The 23,048-nt window shown below is 45.9% G+C and overlaps 1 protein-coding gene across 8 annotated transcripts in view; it reads left to right on the top strand.

The window, feature by feature from the left end:
* Positions 1–564: 564 nt before the first annotated feature.
* The window catches only part of LOC147613681 (uncharacterized), a 42,332-nt gene continuing 19,848 nt past the window's right edge, over positions 565–23,048 (top strand). For 6 of the 8 annotated variants that reach the window (XM_086781630.1, XM_086781632.1, XM_086781629.1 and 3 more), the window contains exon 1: positions 565–851. In XM_086781630.1, coding sequence (XP_086637756.1) covers positions 637–851 — 215 coding nt within the window. In that variant the 5' untranslated portion in view covers positions 565–636. The remainder of the gene's footprint in view (positions 852–23,048) is intronic. The other 2 variants (XM_086781635.1, XM_086781636.1) reach the window with 1 other exon arrangement.

The raw sequence follows: 23,048 nt of genomic DNA, 5'->3' as shown, positions 1-23,048 counted from the left end.
TCTTTAGAGAAAGGACCCATAACTCTTCCTCAAGTTACACAATCCTTTCAATGAACAAAAAAGGAGACATAGCTTCATGAAAAATTGTGAGGTGCATCTCTCAGACTAATAGGGAAGATCAATTTCTTGCAAAAAGGGGGGGGGGGGGGGGGGGGGGGGGGGCAAACTTGTAGATTGAAGTGGGAGAAACAAAGTCTAGTCTAGTGGTGGATATGGCTATAATTTGGTTATGGCAGTCTCACGCACTGAAGGAGTCAAAATAACATATGCCTTGTGAGGATTAATTATGCAAATCAATGGTCACTTGAGATTAGGACAAAAATCGAAATTAAGTCTACAATATGAAGCCAATCGTAGCCATTCAAAATACAAAAACCCATATGGAAGAGAATTTCCCCATGGCACGATGCCTCACCACCTCACCACCTTGAATTAAAGCCCTTTGACTCTCAAAAAAATAAGAGTTCATTTCTTACACGTCTAAAAAAGGAAATTTAGCCTTGGACTTCTTACACACGTTAAAGTTTTTAGATTTATAAAAGTTCACTTGGTTTTTTTTTTTTGAAAATTAGGCGGTGCGTTGCGCTCGTTCATTTTTTTCTTGACTTTTCTTCATAGCGTTCTCATTGTTCGTCGATGCTGTTGGAGCGCGCTCTCTCTCTCTCTCTCTCTCTCTCTCTCTCACACACACACACACACACACACACACACACACACACAGAGATTATATTCTCCCACTATACTCTCTCACTAGGCCCGCACGTGCTCCCCGACGATCAAGCTTATTTTGCTCAATTGGGCACACTGCAAAAAGCTCTCTTAGCGAAGTTTGATGCGGCGCCTAGCTTCTGGTAGGTTTTTGTCTTCAAATTTGCTCAATTGCTTTACCTTCATCTGTTTTTATTATCACTCTTTAAATTTACAAAACCTGGCTTTTTTGGGGTTCACCTTTGACATTGCCGAAAATCTGCTTACTTTGAATTTATGCGATACTATTGCTGTGTGTTTTTTGTTTTAAAAATCCCAGAAAAATCCACTTTAAAAAACACCCTCTATTGTGAAACATACCAAAAACTTTCACGTGCAAAAATCCTATCTTCGTAGGAATCATGGATCCTCAAAGAGGAATTTTCAGGAAACTTATTTGATTATTACTGTGAGAAAAATGCTGAAGAATGTGTAGTTCTAAGACCCAAAAAAAGTTTTTTTTCTAAGGTCTAGTTACAGAAGAGAATGGTTTACTTATATGCATTCAACAATTTTAAATGGTTTTTCTATGGAATTGGTAGGTTTGCATGCACCATAATTGTCAAAATGTCCCAACGGAATGAAAATTGCAACCCCTGCAATGACATGGAAAATCAAAACTGATTCAAACACCATGTCATCATCCTATGCCATAAGGTTACCTGCAGGCTGCACCTCAAAAATGCACAGAGGTTCGAGCAATATCGAGTTGATGAATGTGCAAGGTTGCAGCCCAAGGAAGAATTCGTTGAAGATGCACTCCAATGGCAACCCTATGAATAGCGAGTATTAATTGGGACTTTTTTGGAGAGTTAAATTGATGCGGGCTAGAGCCCGTTCTATGTATTCAAGGCGTTGCTCATGGATGCAGAGAGGGCGGTTTGAACCCCCATGACCTCTGCATTGGCACTTCGACGTTCTAACCACTCTTCTACATAGTGGGGGACTTCCTGCAATCCTTGCAACTTATTTGATTTTATGTAAGAATCAAAACTTGTATTCATAGTTCAAGGTGACTTTGGAGTTAATGTGGCTCTATCTGATTTCATGAAGGATTCTCTTGATTGATGGCCTTGCCCAGCTGTCACAAATGGGCTTTAGAAGAAAGCATGCACAGGCCTTCTTTGACTGACATATCAGCCATTTTGTATGGACACCCTCATGTGGTAGGGACAAGTACTAGGAAATATGAATGAGGATCCCCGATGATGCATTCTCAATTTTGGAGGGTTTCGAGTCTGGCTCACAGCTGCAGTTTAGCAGGGAAGTATGCTGGTTAAAGTCATCATTGAAGAGGTTTATACCACTTGCAATTCGTATACTATCCATCTTATCTATTGTTGCATAGGATACCAAAATTGTCACATGACATTTAGATACATGTGTAACCCTAGGGTTCCTTGTTAGGTCAAGGGTTTAGCAATCCAAGTTGCGAGCCCTAATCCCTAAAGGGACGAAAGAGGCTAGTATGTGAGGCGCGGTGCCGAGAATGGGCAACAGTAGTGAGGTTGGGCAGCATCGAGAATGGGCAACAGTATGTTACCTTTTAAACTAATGCAAGTGTGAAGGCAATCAATGCAAAAGCCCAAATATCTCTTTGCTACCAATGAAGGGACTAGAGTGATTCTAGACAACTTACTTTTAGCCCCCCAAAGTTTCTGTTATAGGAAAGATCCTGTTTGCATTGATGTAGAAGCGCTTGGCAGAGCAAGTATAAGTAGACAAGAGAGGAGAGCAGAGAAGAAAGCTAAGGATAACCAACTTGCAAGGTTTGAGGGACGGAGCCAACTTGAGCAAGCCTAGTTTTAGACCCAGTTTGTATAGACAAGAAGCACCCGTTTGTTTTCTTATTACTAAGGGTCAAAACTTAGTAGGAGGGGGTTTCCGAAGTAGGACAAAGGATGAGGCGGCGATGGTCATCTCAACCGGCTCTGAGAAGTGATGAATCAAGGGGTGGAATGAACTCGCCGGCTGCCTCCGCTCCGGGTTTGGTGCGGTAGTAGGGCGGCAGAAATGCTCAAGAGAGGTGGAGGGAGGGGGGGAGAGGGCTTCGAAGGGGACGGGTTAGGGGAGCTGCTGAGGGGAGAGCCGAAGATGAAGGTTGGGGAGGTGGGTGGGGGGGGGGTGGGGAGGCGAGGGGGGACAGGGTAGCTGAGGGGTGGGAGAAGGAAGAGGAAGGGAGGAATCCTCAGAGGAAGGGTGTGAGGAAGGGTTTGTCGAAGGCTCAGTAGGCCCAGAGGGCCTCACTCGAATCTGGAACCTAGAGAGGAATCTCGGCGAGGTAACAACCTCCAAACAGGAGGGGCCGGAGTTGGGTATGTCAAGGTAACTGGGTGGCCCCATCACTGTCGGGTGGCTGCTAAGATAAATGCTTGAAATAGTTCTCTAACGAAACCGTATCCTCCCGTGTTCTACCAGCCTGTCGTGCTCGGCAGCGCCGCTCAGCTTTGGAAGTCGACTGGGAGCTCCATCTCGGGCCAACGGTCTGCCACTCTTTGGCATCAATATCGGCCTTGGCTGGATCCTAGTGCTCTGTTGCTTGGGGGCCAGCTTCCCTCCCACACCCTTGAAGAGGATCTGAGCTGGGACCGTGGGGGGGGGGGGGGGGGCACGGGGGGCGGTCTTTAGGACTTATGACAAGGACAAGCTCTAGCAAGATTCCCCATTTGCTTGCATATGAAGCATTGGCCTAGGAGGCCATAGTACTCTACTCTCTGCAGAATAGGGGCTCCCTGGAGGCAAGGAAGAGAGATGGCATGCAACATAGTCTCTAGAGAGGCTATGTAGATATGAAGGGATGGAATCTTGACTGTCCGAGCAAGAATTAAAGCGGCGGTGGAGGGGGATTTCACTCTCCTGATAGCACCACCTATCACTGAGAGGAGAGGAAGGTATTCCTTCCTAAGGCTCGGGAAGCAGACTGTTACGGGAAGCCTAAAATGACAGCTAGAGGATCGGATGCTGGGTCGGAGCTGTGTTGCTGCCACCTCGCAAAGAAGGCGTGGGCCGTACGCAATGCGATGGGGCTCAGCTGCATGACTTTGTCTGATGCCGTTGGCGAGTCAACTCGACTTGGTAGTAGCCATGCCCCAAATGGTGAGTATCAGTAATCTCTCTAGGCGCACCAAGGAGGCTAGCCTATAAATAGATCCCTGAGCTGTCCGCGTGTAACTTGGTTGAACACAATGCTAATCAATACACTTAAATACACTAAGATTTGAAGGACACTTGCTCAAATACAAGAAGTAAATTGCTGAATTGACAAGAGGCACACAATGAGCCGGAACGGCCGACCCCTCCCTTGAGTAAATTGTATTACTATTGGAGAAATTCAATACATAGTTTCACGGGCATCCATTGCCAAATCCTCCATGCCAATGCATATGAAATTCAGCATTTAGAAAACAATGGTATGTCGATGTAGATCACCATGCCCGGCCCGACTTCAGTGCCCATATTCTCTACCATTGGCTCTATGTTCTACCAAGCAAGGTAGCAACATCTTCAAGAGCACATAGGACAAGAGAAATACTACACAGGGCGGCTAAACAAGGAGTCCTGCCCTTCTACTGAGTAAGTAATGACAACACATTGTCCAATTAGCTTACCAGTCTTCATAGAAGTTGTTGCAAGCGGAAGCCTTCGCGTTGGAAGCTTTAGAAGTGTTGATATCTTCGATTTGCCGCAATCCTTCGCGACAAAAGTCTTCAAGAGGATGAAGGGAACCTTGGGAAAGCTTCCCCTATGGTTCAACTTGAGAAAGGAAGGCTGAAATTAGGGTTTTCAGCAAAAAGACCAGAAATTACAGCAAAAATGAGAGCTGTTTTGCTGAATTTCAGTCATTGGGAGTGAGTAGGAGAGTGATTAGCACTTGGAAACACTCTTGGAAGCTTGGAAAACACCCTAGCAAGTTGGGTATGGCTATGGAGAGCTTGGAAATGGAGAGAAAATGGTGGAAAAACAGAGTTTTCAGCCTCCAAAAATCCTCATGAAGAGAAAACACGAATTTCTCTTAATAAGTAAGTGAATTGGGGTCCAATCAGGTGAAGGGACATGGGGAGATGCCCATTTATGAGTAAAAAGGGAGGATCAGGTCCTGGACATTGAGTCTTGTCCGCCTCGGGACTTCAGTGAGTGTGAACTTGGAAGCGGTCATAATTTATAAGTGACTTTTGGGCGCCCAAACTTTAATGAAGTGGGAACGCACTCACTTATAAATATTGGCTAAGTCCTAAGGGCTATTTGAGCCTAGATTGGGTAATACTTACCACCTGTTCACATGCCACACAACCATGTCAGCAGACAGTTTCACACGCACGGTTCACGGGCGGGCGTCCCCTAGCCCAGAACTACACATAGGTCATGCAGGCATGAAAACAGCATGCAATTTCATTTGCAGGCAAGCACATAAAGATGCTATGCAATGCAGCATTGGCATGAGCAATTTCCGTTCATGAAACCATATAAGACCAGGCGTTTCCAGGCAAGTATACGCAATACCAGACCCAGTGGAAAGCCAATCCTCCAGGCGTTTCCGGGCATGTACACAAAGGCACAAGTCCCAGCGGAAAGCCAAGTCCTCCAGGCGTTTCCGGGCATGTACACAAAGGCACAAGTCCCAGCGGAAAGCCAAGTCCTCCAGATATTCCGGGCATGATAACATCAAGTCCCAGCGGAATATCATATCCAACTATACAGCATGACACGTGTCAATCACCTGCATAGGCATATTCCATAAGCCATGGACACCAATCCAATATGTACATAGTGTGAAAGCAAGAGTGAACCATTTGGGTGGCCAAATGGTGACATTCCCCCCCGCTTCTAAACAGTTGTCTGCAACTGAAATGCATCCAAATATGTCTGAAGCTTATGCGGGCAATCTTTGAAGAACTCTTCATCTACCCATTTAGCATCAATGGGAAGATAGTTCTTAAACTTCACAAGGTAACGCCTGACAACTTTGCCTGCAGCAAGCTTGCGTTCCTTGTGATACACAATCTGCTCTGGCTGCAAGATCTCCTCAAGCTCATCCACTTCTGGTGGATCCTCAATGACCATTTCACTGGGCTCCGGCCCTACATACTTGCGAAGGAGACTCACATGAAAAGCATTGTGTATGTGCCAATGACTAGGTAATGCCAATCTGAAAGCCACTTCATTGATCTTCTCGATCACTTGAAAAGGTCCATAGTACCTAGTTGCAAGCTTAGGATATGCACCCTCTTTGCCAGGCCTCTTTGCAAGTCTTGCTTTCTCAAATTTCAGCAATACCCAATCATTCTCTTTAACATCCAATTGCCTTCTATGCTTGTCGGCAGCCTTTTTATGCTTGTCTTGTGACCTTGCAATGGCTGTCCGCACCTGAGCAAAAGCAATATCCAAGTCTCTTACATACTCATCAGCTGCAAATATCTCATCCTTTGTGCGAAGGATGGGTGGTAAAACCACCTTACCATAAACAATCTCAAACGGGGCCTTTCCCGTAGATGCATGCACCGTGTTGTTGTATGCAAATTCCACAAGCGGTAAGTACTTCTCCCAAGAAGACTTCTGATCCGCCACATAACATTTCAAGAGATCCAACACGGCTGAATTTGCAGCCTCACTTTGCCCATCTGTTTGAGGGTGATAAGCTGATGAGAAGTCCAATTTGGTACCCATATTATCAAATAAGGCCTGCCAAAAGAGACTTGTAGTCCTGGGATCTCTATCCCCCACAATGGACTTCGGCATTCCATGATGTTTGAACACTTGTGCAAGATATATTTTAACCATATGCTCAGCTTTGATGGTCTTTTTGACCGGCAAGAAATGAGCTTGCTTGCTAAACCTGTCCACAATTGTCCAAATTGCATCATTACCCTGTTGGGTACGTGGCAAGTCCATAATGAAATCCATTGTAATACTTTCCCATGGCTGCGTGGGAATAGGCAATGGCTGAAGCAAACCTGGTGCCTTTTGCCTATCAAATTTGACCTTTTGACAGGTGATCGTACATGTGCCTCTATGTCCTTCCGCATACCTGGCCAAAAGAAATACCGCTCAATCATGTGCGTAGTAGGCATTATGCCTCTATGACCAGCATATGGAGGAGCATGGCACTCATCCAAAACCTTTTGCCTCATGTCAGACACCACACATAGGCAATTATCTTTCATGAGATAACCCTCTTTGATCACATATGAGGCATGTGCATGACCAGCCATCAAATCAGCCCAAATAGTGGCAAAATCAGCATCCGTATGATACAAATCACGCATGGTAGACAAGTCCCCATGAGAGGCAACCGAGATAGCTGCTACATACGGCTTTCGTGACAATGCATCCGCCACTACATTCTTCTTTCCCGGGGTGTGCAAGATCTGAAAATGAAACATAGAGAGGAAATTGGCCATCCTCATATGCTTCTCTGACAATTTAGTTTGAGTAAGAAAATATCTCAAACTCTGGTGATCTGTCTTCACAGTGAAATCAGCCCCAAGAAGGTAATGTTTCCATATAGTAAGTGCATGAATTACAGCCAAGAGCTCTTTCTCATAAATGCCAAGAGATAGCTCTGCATCATGCAATCTACGACTCTCATAAGCCACGGCATGTCCCTCTTGATTAAGGACAGCCCCTATGCAATTTCCAGATGCATCACATTCCACACAAAAAGGCTTTTGCAAATCCGGAACGATCAACACTGGACCATGAGTAGTTGCATCTTTCAATGTGAGGAATGCATCTCTCTCTACATTAGTCCATTTGAACACGGCCTTCTTCTTTGTCAAATCATGCAAAGGAGAAGCAATCCATGCAAAGTGCCGAATGAACCTGCGGTAGTAAGAGCATAATCCAAGAAAACTACGGATCTCATGCACTGAACTCAATTCGGGCCAATTCCGAATTGCATCAATCTTTGCAGGATCCATCCGCACTCCATCTTTGGACACAATATGCCCAAGATAATGTATCTCTGACAAGAAGAACTCACTCTTCTTTGCATTTATGAAGAGTTTATGCTTATGGAGCTCTTCAAAAACAATAGCCAAATGAGCTTTATGCTCTTCTTCGGTCTTCGAGAAGACTAGTATGTCATCAAAGAAGACACCTGTAAATTTCCTGTACCCACGGAATATGCGATCCATCATTCTATTGAATGTAGCCGGGGCATTTGTAAGACCAAAAGGCATAACAAGATACTCATAAAGCCCAAATGCTGTCCTGAAAGCAGTTTTGTGTACATCCTGAGGCACTACACGCACTTGATGATATCCACTCTTGAGATCAATTCGGCTAAAGCATGCCGATCCATCCAACTTGTCAAGGATGTCGTCTATGCGTGGAATCGGAAACCGATTCTTGATGGTAAGCTTATTCAAAGCTCTATAATCCACACACATACGAAAGGATCCATCCTTCTTTTGAACCAAGAGGACGGGTGAACAATATGGAGAAGAGCTTGGCTGAACCAAACCCTTCTCAAGAAGCTCATTCACTTGCTTCATGATCTCCTCTTTTTGGGATGCACTTACACGATAGGCTGGCCTATTAGGTGGTGAGCTACCCGGCACAAGATCAATGCGATGATCTTCCGGTCGTACAGGTGGTAACTCATTTGGTAACTCATCAGCAAAACAATCATTGTGCTCTTGCAAAAATTTCAGCCTATCATTACAAAGAGTGTTTACATGTACATTAGTTTTCTCAATAGGATCTCGTACAAAAATCAAGTACGCAAAAATACTCTTTTTCATTACTTTCTTAATTTGTACATGCGATACAAGGGGAATGGTATCACCCTCTTCACCAGCATCAATTACATGTTCTCGGCCTTTATGTATGAAGGTGATCCTGTTAGTCTTGTAAGCCTTGCACGGATCAATACGTGTATGCCAAGGCTTTCCAAGCAATACATCACAGCCATTCAAAGGCGCCACAAGAAAATCCTCATGATCCACATAGCCTTGAATGTGTATGCGCAACTTGCCAAAAATAGGCATGACCTGCACTTCTCTACCAACAAAGGCAGCCCCTGCTTCAATTTGAGGACCCATGTCCTCCACTTCAATACCCAAAGCAGCTGCCAAGTGGATATGAAATTCTCCGATGCACAATCATCAAACATGAACAAAGCGGGTTGATCTTTGAGCTGTCCCCAAGCTTTACATACAACCCTATCTTTGCTATCATGTGAAGTGTTGCCCTGCACATCCAGAACCATATGCACATTAGGCTTCGGTACATTAGCATTTTCAGCTTTGTTCTTCTTATTTGGGCATGCTCTTGCCATGTGCTCAGTGTTGCCACAAGTAAAGCATTTGCCTTCACGCATATATTGCTCCTTCTTCTCAGCACTAAGACCAAAGTTTGCTGGCTTATAAGGGCGCTTGTTAGCAAAACTTATTTTCAGCTTTTGGACCTGATTTGGCTTGGTTTTGGTCCCTTTTAGGTGGCTGTCCATCATTTTGCAGGTTTTGGACAGCCCTCTCTTTGCCTTGAAATGAGGGTTTAGCCTTATTGGATCGACTCAATTTGAGTTCCAATTGCTCGGTGGCGGTGGCGGCTGCGATTAATTGGTGTAAGGTATGACCAGGATACATTTGTAATCCCGCTTTGTACACGGGTTGCAATCCCGATTGAAACCTTCTCTTCCTTTCCGCCTCGGTGACATGCATAAATGGAGACACCTCCAAAAGCACTTTCCAAAACTTTTGTACATATGCATTTACCGATTCCCCCTCATTTTGCTTTACCCAATCCCACTTCATTGTTATCTCATTCAATGCATTGGGAGGCAAGAATTGAGCATAGAACCTCTCCTTGAACTCTTTCCATGATCTAACAGGATTCGGTGAGAGCTTCTCCGTGAGCCACCAATGGGCAGCAGTGCCTTTCATGAACATGCTTACATGCCGGATCATGGATTTCTGAGTGAAATCCTCATCACTGAAAGCAATATCAAACTGGGCAATAAAAGCAAGTGCCTTTGATGCATCATATTCTCCATGATATGTGTCAAACTTCACAGATTTGTCTCCGGCTTTGAAGTCACGAGACTTTGATGCATGTGTGTGCATCTCAACATGTTTTCCCCCATGTTTGTCCATTGGGACAGTCCCTGTAATTGGCATCATTTTTGGACCAAAAGGTGATGCATAAGGCATAGATACATGTGCCCTGTAAGCATGAGGCATGGCTGGCCCCTCAACATGCATTGATACATTTTCAGCCATAGCTTCTCCCTCACGAGCACACTCGAAGGCATGAGTGGCATGAGAGATATGCGGAATACCTGCACCAACAGAAAATTGCAGCCCATGTTGCATGTGTTGTGCATGTACATTTTCAGCCGGCAATGGCATTTGACATACATTTTGACCACTGCCATAAACATTGTATCCTTCACGGGCTACATGAGATATTCCTGCATGGCGTGAAGTCACTGATTGTTCCTCTCCCATAGCATGGAGATTCATCCTCTTAGACATAACTTCTTGTTCGGGCACTTGTGGGGATTCCAAGACATGTGGGATGGTTGCCTTTTCTGCATAGGCATCCTCGGTACGAGCCAAGTATGCACGTGCTGCATCCCTTGGTTGCATGTGCAACTCTTGAGCAATCATTGCCATTGCATGATCCATATAAGATTCAGCTTTCTTGGTCTTCAAACTGTCATGTACCAATGGATCCTCGCGGCGATATTCAATTCTTCTTGTTGTGCTTGGAGAAGAGCCTGCATACGAGTAAGTTCAGCCCTCAAGACTATCGACTCTTCTTCTTGCATCTTCTCTTTGCCACGAGACGGCTGTCCCACATATTCATGTTCCCTATTGTGCACCACATGAGTTTGCTCATCCTGTAAAGCATTGGAGGCATGCATTTCATTGTCCCTGCCTCTTGTATTAGCATCTCCAACATTCATTGTATGGCTGTCCATAATGTTCTAAGTGTAGAGATAGCTAGTGTTCACGGTGATCGTCTCTCACGATAGAAGTGAAAGAGAACCGTATGCTCTGATACCAATGTAACTTGGTTGAACACAATGCTAATCAATACACTTAAATACACTAAGATTTGAAGGACACTTGCTCAAATACAAGAAGTAAATTGCTGAATTGACAAGAGGCACACAATGAGCCGGAACGGCCGACCCCTCCCTTGAGTAAATTGTATTACTATTGGAGAAATTCAATACATAGTTTCACGGGCATCCATTGCCAAATCCTCCATGCCAATGCATATGAAATTCAGCATTTAGAAAACAATGGTATGTCGATGTAGATCACCATGCCCGGCCCGACTTCAGTGCCCATATTCTCTACCATTGGCTCTATGTTCTACCAAGCAAGGTAGCAACATCTTCAAGAGCACATAGGACAAGAGAAATACTACACAGGGCGGCTAAACAAGGAGTCCTGCCCTTCTACTGAGTAAGTAATGACAACACATTGTCCAATTAGCTTACCAGTCTTCATAGAAGTTGTTGCAAGCGGAAGCCTTCGCGTTGGAAGCTTTAGAAGTGTTGATATCTTCGATTTGCCGCAATCCTTCGCGACAAAAGTCTTCAAGAGGATGAAGGGAACCTTGGGAAAGCTTCCCCTATGGTTCAACTTGAGAAAGGAAGGCTGAAATTAGGGTTTTCAGCAAAAAGACCAGAAATTACAGCAAAAATGAGAGCTGTTTTGCTGAATTTCAGTAATTGGGAGTGAGTAGGAGAGTGATTAGCACTTGGAAACACTCTTGGAAGCTTGGAAAACACCCTAGCAAGTTGGGTATGGCTATGGAGAGCTTGGAAATGGAGAGAAAATGGTGGAAAAACAGAGTTTTCAGCCTCCAAAAATCCTCATGAAGAGAAAACACGAATTTCTCTTAATAAGTAAGTGAATTGGGGTCCAATCAGGTGAAGGGACATGGGGAGATGCCCATTTATGAGTAAAAAGGGAGGATCAGGTCCTGGACATTGAGTCTTGTCCGCCTTGGGACTTCAGTGAGTGTGAACTTGGAAGCGGTCATAATTTATAAGTGACTTTTGGGCGCCCAAACTTTAATGAAGTGGGAACGCACTCACTTATAAATATTGGCTAAGTCCTAAGGGCTATTTGAGCCTAGATTGGGTAATACTTACCACCTGTTCACATGCCACACAACCATGTCAGTAGACAGTTTCACACGCACGGTTCACGGGCGGGCGTCCCCTAGCCCGGAACTACACATAGGTCATGCAGGCATGAAAACAGCATGCAATTTCATTTGCAGGCAAGCACATAAAGATGCTATGCAATGCAGCATTGGCATGAGCAATTTCCGTTCATGAAACCATATAAGACCAGGCGTTTCCAGGCAAGTATACGCAATACCAGACCCAGTGGAAAGCCAATCCTCCAGGCGTTTCCGGGCATGTACACAAAGGCACAAGTCCCAGCGGAAAGCCAAGTCCTCCAGGCGTTTCCGGGCATGTACACAAAGGCACAAGTCCCAGCGGAAAGCCAAGTCCTCCAGATATTCCGGGCATGATAACATCAAGTCCCAGCGGAATATCATATCCAACTATACAGCATGACACGTGTCAATCACCTGCATAGGCATATTCCATAAGCCATGGACACCAATCCAATATGTACATAGTGTGAAAGCAAGAGTGAACCATTTGGGTGGCCAAATGGTGACACCGCGCGCTGGGTGGCTACCAACAATCTTGCATACCAAAGTGGAGGCCTCTAAGGATGCGACTGTCGAGGCGAGGAGCTGGAGGTTCGCTTCTGAAAAGGAGAGGCAAGGGACGGTGGCCTCGGTCCAGTATGATGGAGCGGCTGCCATGGAGTCCTCCTGGTGGTTTAAGACTAGAAGTGGCGGAAACTTGCCGGAATGAAGAGCTGCCCGAGAACTGAAAACTTGCCTTGAGAAGCACTGAAGGAGGGGAGGCGAGAAGGGAAAATGAGGAAGGTGGAAAAATTAAAAAAACAGAAAGAAGCGATGGATGGGGGAGGAGAGAGGGTGGATGGTAGGAGGAAAAAAAGGGGAAGGGGGGGGGTGGGGTTGTGGACGACCGAGGGCAAGAGGCGGTGTCACCAGCTTGGACATTTCCCAGTATGAAAGGGGTCTGGTGGACTTTAGGATGTCTAAATATTTGGAAAGTACAAGCTTTGGGAATGGGGGATTATCTTAGAATACAAAGGACCACACTCCTAAAATTTAGGAGAGTTTCTATTTTTGGCCCAACTCCGATGGAAATTCTGTTCGCGTCATTACATCTGGAATTGAGCAGATACCAAGAGTTGGAAAAGTGCCTATGACAAAATGTCTACTAGTTGGGATATGTTTAGAGGTAAAGATTATGGGAGAACCCATCTCTTAGATTGGGACATGTGGCAAGAAAGTGGATCAAAGTGAGACAAGTGGCCTCACACTTGTTAGAAAGTGGATCAAAGTGAGACAAGTGGCCTCACACTTGTCACTCCAGCTATTGTGTGGCTCTCCACTTGTCATCATAGCCTTATCTTTCCATTTTCACTCATGGGAGTCCCAAATCTATAAAGTGGAGCTCTCTCTCTTCATTAATGGAGGCTCTCTTGCTACACACTAACCTCTACCACCATTACAGGCTGCCCTAATGATGGCTACTCTATTTCTCTCTCTCTTGAAGGCTGCCCATGAAGAATACCGGCTGTTGGGGACTGTTTTGGAGGCTTCCATTGCGAAGAAATACTGAAGGCAAGGGTATTTAATCATTTATTATGATTTCTAGCCATTGCACTTGTTGTACCAGTCCTTGTACCTGCTGTACCAGCCACTGTACTGGTTGTACCAATCCTTGTACTTGTTGTACCGGTTGTACCAGCCATTGTACCGGTTGTACCAGTCAGCCACTATACCTATTGTACCGGCTGAATGGAGCATTGTACTTGCTGTACTAGCTCTATTGCATGAGGACCCGTGGTTTTTGGGGAAGAATTAGTACCCACACGGAGGTATATGGATTATATTATTGGCTCGGCATTTCTATAGCCTATGTTCTGGCTTGGTTGCCTCGTGTTGGGCTGTGTTATGGCATTTGTATATGGATAATCCGGCATCTCCCGTGGGGAGAGTAAGGCCCTCAAAGCTTGTACATGATATTATTCTCCTTGGGTAATAAAATACTCCAGAAGGGGGGACGGGGTGGGCCCATTCCGGCCTCTATGCGGTGTCACATGTGCAAGCTCCATTTTCAGCATTTGTGGATGTTTTGTCCAGCTTTGTTTTATGCAAAGTGATGATAGATATGTGTTAAGGCTGTGGCCATGTTTAAATGTTTTAATATGCATTGATGGTATCAATAAGTGTGCCAAAGGCCCTAGTCCCCTGGGCACCTGCTTCTGCGAGTTACATTGGTATCAAAGCATAGGCTTTCTTGCAAGCGGAGGTTTTCGTCTATCAATAAGGAAGAGAAAAGATCCCAAGTGGGACCACACTTACTATCATTGCTGTTAAGCATGGCGAGCCGCTTCATAGTCTATGAAGCAAGAGCATGAGCAATAGACAGCTTGGTTTAAGGATTTATGAATTCACAAAATTTATCTTGGAAGTACACATTTAGCACTCTTTCCATATGGATATTGTGGATTATATTATCAAGCTTACAAGCAAGCTACATAGAGATATATCTCAGGATATCTTAAGGATATGGTGACGAGATATTTCTTTTGGCTTCATGACCAACCTGGCAAAGAAAAGCTAAGTATACTTTGAGTTTGCAAAGTTGGTGCTGTTTCTATTTACTATGAAGTGTTTTTGATGTTCACTAATCCTTGTATAGCCATGCAAGGAGAAAGGTGGTGTTGATTGCCTTGAGATGGTTTCAAGGAAACATTGTTTATGGCTCCCTTTATTGGGATGGATTATATCTATGGAGATTTCTTTCTTGGACAAGATTTATATAGATATTGGGCTTCACAAGCAATTTCTATGGACGAATCTGTGCTAGTTTATAGAGAAGAAATCTTTGGATATCTCATGGATATGATGCTTTTATGGATAAAGTCCACCTCTACTCCAAGGTGCGTGGTTAGCACGGAGTATGTGGTAAGAGTTATGGTATACAAGGATTATGGTATACAGGTCTATGGATTCCTGGACTTCTTTTCTAAGGATTTGGATCTATCGCCAGGTTTATGGATTATTCTTTTTGGCTCCCTTTATTTGGGATGCATTGGACTTATGAAACTCATGGTTCACATACCCTGTGTAGTGTTCTCTTGTCCTACATGCTCTCTTGAAGATTGTTTCTTGTGGGTAGAACAATAGAAAGCAGATGGAAGGGAACATGGGCGCTTCAGAGGGTAGTGTCGAGCACAACATACCGTGTGTAGTGTTCTCTTGTCCTACGTGCTCTCTTGAAGATTGTTTCTACCATATCTGGGTGGAACAATAGAGAGCAGACGGAAGGGAACATGGGCGCTTGAGAGGGTAGTGTGAGTTGGTGGCCGAAATGCAACAACCTATTGGTGGCCGAAATGCCTATAAACTATGTGTAGTAGAAATGCTTATGGAGCACTAGGCTATCCATGCCTGCGAGTGATTGTTTTATCTTGTTACTACCCACCTCTCATCCAAGGTGTGTGGTCAGAGTACAAACACGGAGTGCAAGTGGTAAAGTGGACATGACGCATGGTTGGCACAGGACTTATGTCTATGCGAAGGGTCATGTGGACCGATGCCTTGTTGGCAGGACACTTATTTTGTCTCGCCCATTTACTTGGGACATGGATTATGATATCTGGACTTATGGGAGACATGGATTTATTTATTTGTTAAGCCATATTAGAATCACTATCTCCCCATACAGAGGCCAAGAGGTTCATTGTTCATCTTACCATGCATGTGGATTCATGTTGGGATTGTGAGAGGGCAATTCAATGAACACTCCACCATACACGTGGATTCGTGTTTCAATTGTGGAGTGAGTGTTTCATTGTTTCTACACCATGCTTGTTGATCAGAGTTAGGATTGTATGGGAGAACATGGGAACTGTTGGGATTGGGAGAAGGGATTGCCAGAACCATGGAGAACCAGCTTTTTTGTCACCATGGTTTGTGCTCTTGAATGGCACCAATTTGTGTACATAGCACATGTTTCTGTGCGAGGCACTAGTTTGTTGTGCATGGCACTTATTTAAGTGTCTTAGCACCTGTTTGGTGATTTTCATTGGCATATGATTATCTCATTGATATTAGTGATTGAGACACAATTGGCTCTTGTGCCTGTGTCTAGCATATCTTCCATGGAATTCTCGCCCATTTATTTTGGGACATGATTTTGATATTGGTATTATGGAGACTTATTTAGTCTCACCCATTTCTTTGGGACATGGATTCTTCAGTTATATTGGATTTTTGAGACTGTCTTGTCTCGCCCACTTGATGGGACATGATTATATCTTGGATATATGGCTTCAAGCTTAAAGTTGTGGACAACTTTTAAGAAGCTAGGGAGGATGTCACCAGCCTGGACATTTCCTAGTATGAAAGGGGTCTGGTGGAGTTCAGGATGTCTAAATATTTGGAAAGTACAAGCTTTGGGAATGGGGGATTATCCTAGAATACAAAGGACCACACTCCTAAAATTTAGGAGAGTTGCTATTTTTGGCCCAACTCCGATGGAAATTCTGTTCGCGTCATTACATCTGGAATTGAGCAGATACCAAGAGTTGGCAAAGTGCCTATGACAAAATGTCTACTAGTTGGGATATTTTTAGAGGTAAAGATTATGGGAGAACCCATCTCTTAGATTGGGACATGTGGCAAGAAAGTGGATCAAAGTGAGACAAGTGGCCTCACACTTGTCACTCCAGCTATTGTGTGGCTCTCCACTTGTCATCATAGCCTTCTCTTTCCATTTTCACTCATGGGAGTCCCAAATCTATAAATTGGAGCCCTCTCTTCATTAATGGAGGCTCTCTTGCTACACACTAGCCTCTACCACTGTTACAGGCTGCCCTAATGATGGCTACTCTCTTTCTCTCTCTCTTGAAGGCTGCCCATGAAGAATACCGACTGTTGGGGACTGTTTTGGAGGCTTTCATCGTGAAGAAATACTGAAGGCTAGGGTATTTAATCATTTATTATGATTTCTAGCCATTGTACTTGTTGTACCAGCCCTTGTACTTGTTGTACCAGCCACTATATTGGCTGTACCAATCCTTGTACTTGTTGTACCTGTTGTACCAGTCATTGTACCGATTGTACCAGCTTTTGTACTTAGTGTACCAGCCATTGTATCTGCTGTACCAATCATTGTACCTAATGTACCAGCATTTGTACTTGTACCAACCATTGTACCGGTTGTACCAACCACTATACCTGCTGTATGGAGCGTTGTACTTGCTGTACCAGCTCTATTGCATGAAGACCCGTGGTTTTTGGGGAAGAATCAGTACCCACACGGAGGTATATGGATTATATTATTGGCTCGGCATTTCTACAACCTATGTTCCGGCTTGGTTGCCTCGTGTTGGGCTGTGTTATGGCATTTGTATATGGATAATCCAGCATCTCCCGTGGGGAGAGTAAGGCCCTCAAAGCTTGTACATGATATTATTCTCCTTGGGTAATAAAATACTCCAAGGGGGGGGTGGGGTCGGCCCATTCCGGCCTCTATGCGGTGTCACATGTGCAAGCAGGTTACAGGGGGGGGGGGGGGGCACAATGGCACATGGCGAAGGTGGGCGGGAGGGGGGGGGGTCACAGCTTTGGCTTTGATCCTAAATCTTCTTTGCTTACTCATGTGTTTTGCTCCTTGTTGATTAAGGAATGGATGACTCTCAAACACCAACTATTTACACAAGAATCCACCCTATTGGTGGATAGGGATCTGTGGTTTAAAGGTAATTTCTAGCAACATATTTTCAGTAAACTCGACACAAGTTTACAAGTCTATATGAGTAGTGATGCTCATCCAGAGATTGATGGTCAGATTGAGAAAGTTAACTAAGTCTTGGAGGATACGTTGACAGCGAGACGACTGGGAAAAGAATGACAGAGTGATGGAGAAATATATTGGACTTTGCATATAATTTGCACGAGCATTCTCTTCTATGAACTTTTCTGCATTTGAATTGAACTATGAACAAAGATTTTCTTCTATGTCTACTACCACACATGATACAGAGGGCCTTCACGAGAGGCAGGAAAATGCCACCAGCACAAGCTAAAACAGATGGGATGGCAGGGGCAAGAAGGGAATCGCTGAACATGAGACCGTAGCCTAACCCTAGCGATGTTTTGCTGTAGAGCGATACTGTTTCCAAACCGTGTGTTGATGAAAACACGTGCAAAAAAGAAGGCAAGGGCCATGAGCCATGGGATGTCACCGCCGAAGGCAGAAAAAACTGCAGCAAAGTTTAAGGTTTTAGTGAGGACGCAGGTCCTGAGGCCATGAGGGCAACGGCACCCAGGGGCAAGGGGTGGGTGATGATGCCCACAATGACTGCAAGGAAGATGGAGAGGAGCGGCCATATCACCTTTGAAGCCCCCAATGGTGCAGGGATGAACCAGATCGCCACTCCTGGGGCTATGGAGAGCAGCAAAGGCTTGATGGCCTCCTGCCATGGCTCCGGGGGATTTGGAGTAGATGCAGAGCAGTAGGCACAGGCGCTACAGCATTGTCAGAATATGCAGCGGAAATGATAACCAAACTTGGGTAGACAAGAGCAAGTAGACTGCAGAAAATAAACAGCACAAGAAACACAGAGAGATAGGTGTGTAAACTCTTCTCTATACACAAGATCCCGAGAAAATTGAATAAATGAGTGGTGGGGGCAAGGGGCCTATATATATGCCCCTGGGAGAGCAGTCGGCCAGCATAGGTAGTGCCTACGACTGCTGAAAAATGTCCACGACTGCATAAATGCAGTCGGCCAGCAAAGTTCCCACGACTGAGAAACTGCAGTCGGCCAGCAGTCCAGTAGCCCACGACTCATGTGTATGCAGTCGGCCAGCACTGAAGTGCTCCTGGCATCCTCTGGCAACCCTCCCCACCACTGGAAAAAATGGGAAAAAATAGGGAAAAATACGGGGAGTGTGGAAAAATGATAAAACACCTTATACAGGGCGGGCACACCCACAACAGAGGCCCTGGTGTATAAATATAGACAGGAGATGACTTCTAACACCCCCTCTCAGCTCCTGGCTGTGAAACCAACCCAAGGGAGCTGGACTGCCGCTTGAGCGTAGCCTGAGGTAGAGACTTCGTGAAGAGGTCCACCGCATTGTCCTCCGTCGAACAATAAAGTAGCAAGATGTCACCAGCCAAGATCTTCTCACGTACAAAGTGATACTGTATCTCTATATGCTTGGTCCGGGCATGGAAAACCGGGTTCCGAGCAATAGCTATACAACTCTGGTTATCGCACTGGATGACTGTGGGCTCCCTCTGTGGAAACCCAATCTCGCCTAGCATCCTCCGCAGCCATACAACCTCACAAGCAGCACCACAAGCAGCCCGATACTCTGCCTCTGTCGAAGAAAGGGCAATAGTTGGCTGCCTCTTGCTGCTCCAAGAAACTGCTCCTGAGCCGAGGGTAAAACTGTATCCTGAAGTAGATCTCCTCGTGTCTGGATCTCCTCCCCAATCTGAGTCACTCCAACCTCGGAGCTTGACTCCATTCCCTCCTGTGTAAAAGAGTCCTAGATCCTTCGTACTCTGCAGATACCGCAAGATCCGCAATCCTGCGTCCCAATGAGACTTCAATGGCGTCTGCATAAAAGAGCTCAACAGCCCCACAGAGAAGCTCAAGTCCAATCTGGTGTTCAGCAATCAGATCAATGAACCAACCAACTTCCGGTACTGCGAGGCATCAACTGGCTCACAAGGATCTGTAACGGTTAACTTTGTGTTCGGGTCCATCGGCGAAGTAATAGGCTTGCAGTTCTCCATCCCAAAGGCCTCAAGCAACTCATGAACATACCGCTGCTGAGAGACGAAAAACCCCCTCTGGGTCTGCCAGATCTCCAATCCCAAAAAGAAGTGGAGTAAGCCTAAATCGGTCATCTCAAACTCCTTTGACAAGGCAGCCTTTGTCACTCCAATGTGCTCCACATGACTGCCGGTGAGAATGAGATGATCCACATAAAGGATGATAAGTGTGACCATGCCGCGTTCCTGAAAGAGATACAGGTTCGGATCTGCAACCGATCTCTTAAATCCAGTCCGAATAAAGAAGGAATCAATCTTCTGATTCCAAGCCCTGGGAGCCTGCTTAAGACCATACAAGGCCTTACGTAACCTGTAAACCATCCCTTCCGATCCTGGAACAATAAAGCCTGGAGGCTGCTCAACGTACACCTCCTCCTGCAGGTCACCATTAAGGAATGCAGATTTTACATCCATTTGATACACTGGTCACCTCTGAGAAGAAGCAAGGGCAAGAACGGTCCGAATCGTGGACATTTGCGCTGTCGGGTGCAAAGGTATCCTCGTAGTCGATGCTTGGCCGCTGAGCATAACCTTTAGCCACAAGCCTGGCTTTGTGTTTGTCCACCGACCCATCAGACGCGTATTTGGTCTTAAAGACCCATTTGACACCAATGACTGACCGCTTCGACGGCCTCGGTACCAACTCCCTCTTCTCGATGGCATCAAGTTCCACCTGCATGGCTTTCCTCCAAGTATCCTGTGAAAGGGCTTCCTTTACGGAAGTGGGCTCTTTATCCCGCATGATACGAGATATCAAAGCATAGTTCACCTGAAGAAGCTCTGCTGTGTTGCTTTTATCTCGGACTCGATGTGATCTTCGAGGGCCGTCCTCTGTGGTCCACTCGGAGGGTAGCTCCGTGACACCTGACTCCCGAAGGGTGTCTAACAACCACCTAGGTACTCGAACAGATCGTGGAGCCTCCTGTGGTCGCGGGGGCTCTACTCTAGCTGCGGGCTCAACCTCCTGTGATGACTGAGGTGGATCAACTGGAATGATAGACTGGGAATCATCATCAGACTCCTCTGGATCTCCAAGAAGTGGCGGCTCCTCGACAGTGGATGCTGGAACATGCTCGTCAAAGACCACATCCCGGCTGACAACAATCTCATTCCTATCTGGATCATACAACCTGTATCCCTTGGAAAGAGAGTTATACCCCACAAATACCAGCTTGCGGGACTTGGAGTCAAGCTTCCCCCTCTGCTTCTTCGGAATATGTACATACGCATCACTCCCAAAGACACGGAAGTGCGAGACATCGAGTTTCTTGCCAAAGTATGCCTCAAATGGAGTCATATGGGGTATTGAAGTCGTTGGAGAGCGGTTGATGGTATGGACAGCCGTTGCCACAGCCTCACCCCAAAGTGGACGAGGAAGATCACGATGCTCCAGCATGGTCCTCGCCATCTCCACCACAGTCCTGTTCTTGCGTCCATTCTCCGAAGGCGATCCAGTATTGGCCAGTTCCCTTTTGATGCCATAATCTGCACAAAATCTGAAAAATACAGTCGAGGAGAATTCACCTCCTTTATCAGCCCTGAGAGTCTTAACCTGATATCTTGACTCTTTCTCCACCATCACGTGCCAATCCTTGAACCGAGCAAAAGCCTGGTCCTTCTGGGAACGAAAGTAGACCCACGTGAATCTGGTACAATCATCAACAAGCAGCATAAAGTAGAGAGATCCTCCCAAAGATGGTATCTGCTGAGGTCCACACAAGTCAGTGTGAATCAACTCCAATGGTATCGAAGCCCGCTTGGAAGCTTGCTTCGGAAAGGATTCCCTGTGCTGCTTACCACGTATGCAAGAGCTGCAATGCCCTTGCCTACTACCAACATCTGGCAAGCCAACCACCATCTGGTCCCAGAAGGCGCGCCTCAAAGCATCCACATTTAAGTGGCCAAAACGAAAGTGCCACAAATCTCCGACCTGAGAACCTGTCAATGAGGAGAGTGCAGAGAGCTTGTAGATGCCATTCTCCACACCGCCTTCCCAAACAACTTTGCCAGTCTCACGGTCCCTTAGAGCAACTGAATGCTCCTCAAATTCCACCCGAAAGCTAGTCTTGCATACCTCATGCACTGACAGAAGATGAAAACCCAGAGCAGGGACATAACGAACACGGGAAGCATGCTTGCCCCCCTTGCCGTCGGGAATAATCTCCATCCGGCCCTCACTAAGTATCGGAATAGTGGAGTTATCGCCAATAAAGATACGACCTGACTGCCGTTTCAGATCCAGAAAGAAGTCACGGGATGGAGTCATGTGCCTGGAAGCACCACTGTCGAGAATCCATTCTCGGGTATCCTTCGCGGTGAAGCCAACTGCCTCCTCGCTCGAAGATGATGAAGCATCGGAGTCCACCATCTCTAAGTGCACAAATGCCGGAGTCTTTGCAGCTGAGGCTGAGGAATCAGCACTCTTCCTTGTCCACTTAGGGCACTTCCTCAAGTAGTGGCCTTTCTCGCCACAATCATTACAAGATCTTTCGGCCTTCAGCTTCTCTCGTTCTGGATCAGGCTTCTTTTCAGAAGACTTCTTTGGTGAAGCCTTCCCTTCGCCCTTGTTGTTATTCCGGCCTTTTGACCGTTGGCCAGTTAAGGCCTCCGAACCTCCGCCGTGAGGAGGCTTCGTGAAACGTTCCTCCTTGTCCAAGACCATTGGCACAAGCTCCTCCCAAGTAATGGTGCTAAGCCTGCCACTCGTGATCAACGAGGAATAGAAAGCAGAATACTGACCAGGCAAGTGGGAAAGCAAAGTGATGGCCATATCTTCAGATGATATCTCTTTCCCAGCTTGTAGGACTTCCTGCTGAAGGGCCTGCAGCTTGTTGATGTGTTCCCGCATCGTCGAAGACTTTGTAGGGTTCATAACCCGCATCTGCACTTCCAAGGAGATCCGTTTCATGGGGGATACCCTGTTATACAAAGAAGCCAAGTGCTTCCATATGCCTCTCGCCAGCGTCATGTGCTTCACATGATTGATCACTTGTGGTGTGCAATTGAGGAAAATAAACGACCGGACCAGCACCTTAGCCCGCCTTCCTCTTGCACCTTCTCTTCCTGTACAGCCCAAAACAGTCCACCAATCAGTAGCCTAACGCTCCCCCTCTTGCTCAGAAAAACTCCCAAGATCTATCTCGAGCCTAGGGCTCTGATACCATGTCAGAATATGCAGCGGAAATGATAACCAAACTTGGGTAGACAAGAGCAAGTAGACTGCAGAAAATAAACAGCACAAGAAACACAGAGAGATAGGCGTGTAAACTCTTCTCTATACACAAGATCTCGAGAAAACTGAATAAATGAGTGGTGGGGGCAAGGGGCCTATATATATGCCCCTGGGAGAGCAGTCGGCCAG

This window comes from Cibotium barometz, chromosome 43, assembly GCF_041138505.1.
Source record: "Cibotium barometz isolate CiBa-2024 chromosome 43, ASM4113850v1, whole genome shotgun sequence".
NCBI lineage: Eukaryota > Viridiplantae > Streptophyta > Polypodiopsida > Cyatheales > Cibotiaceae > Cibotium > Cibotium barometz.
Note: the sequence above shows the minus strand (reverse complement) of the source record. Positions and strands in the feature narration are given on the sequence as shown.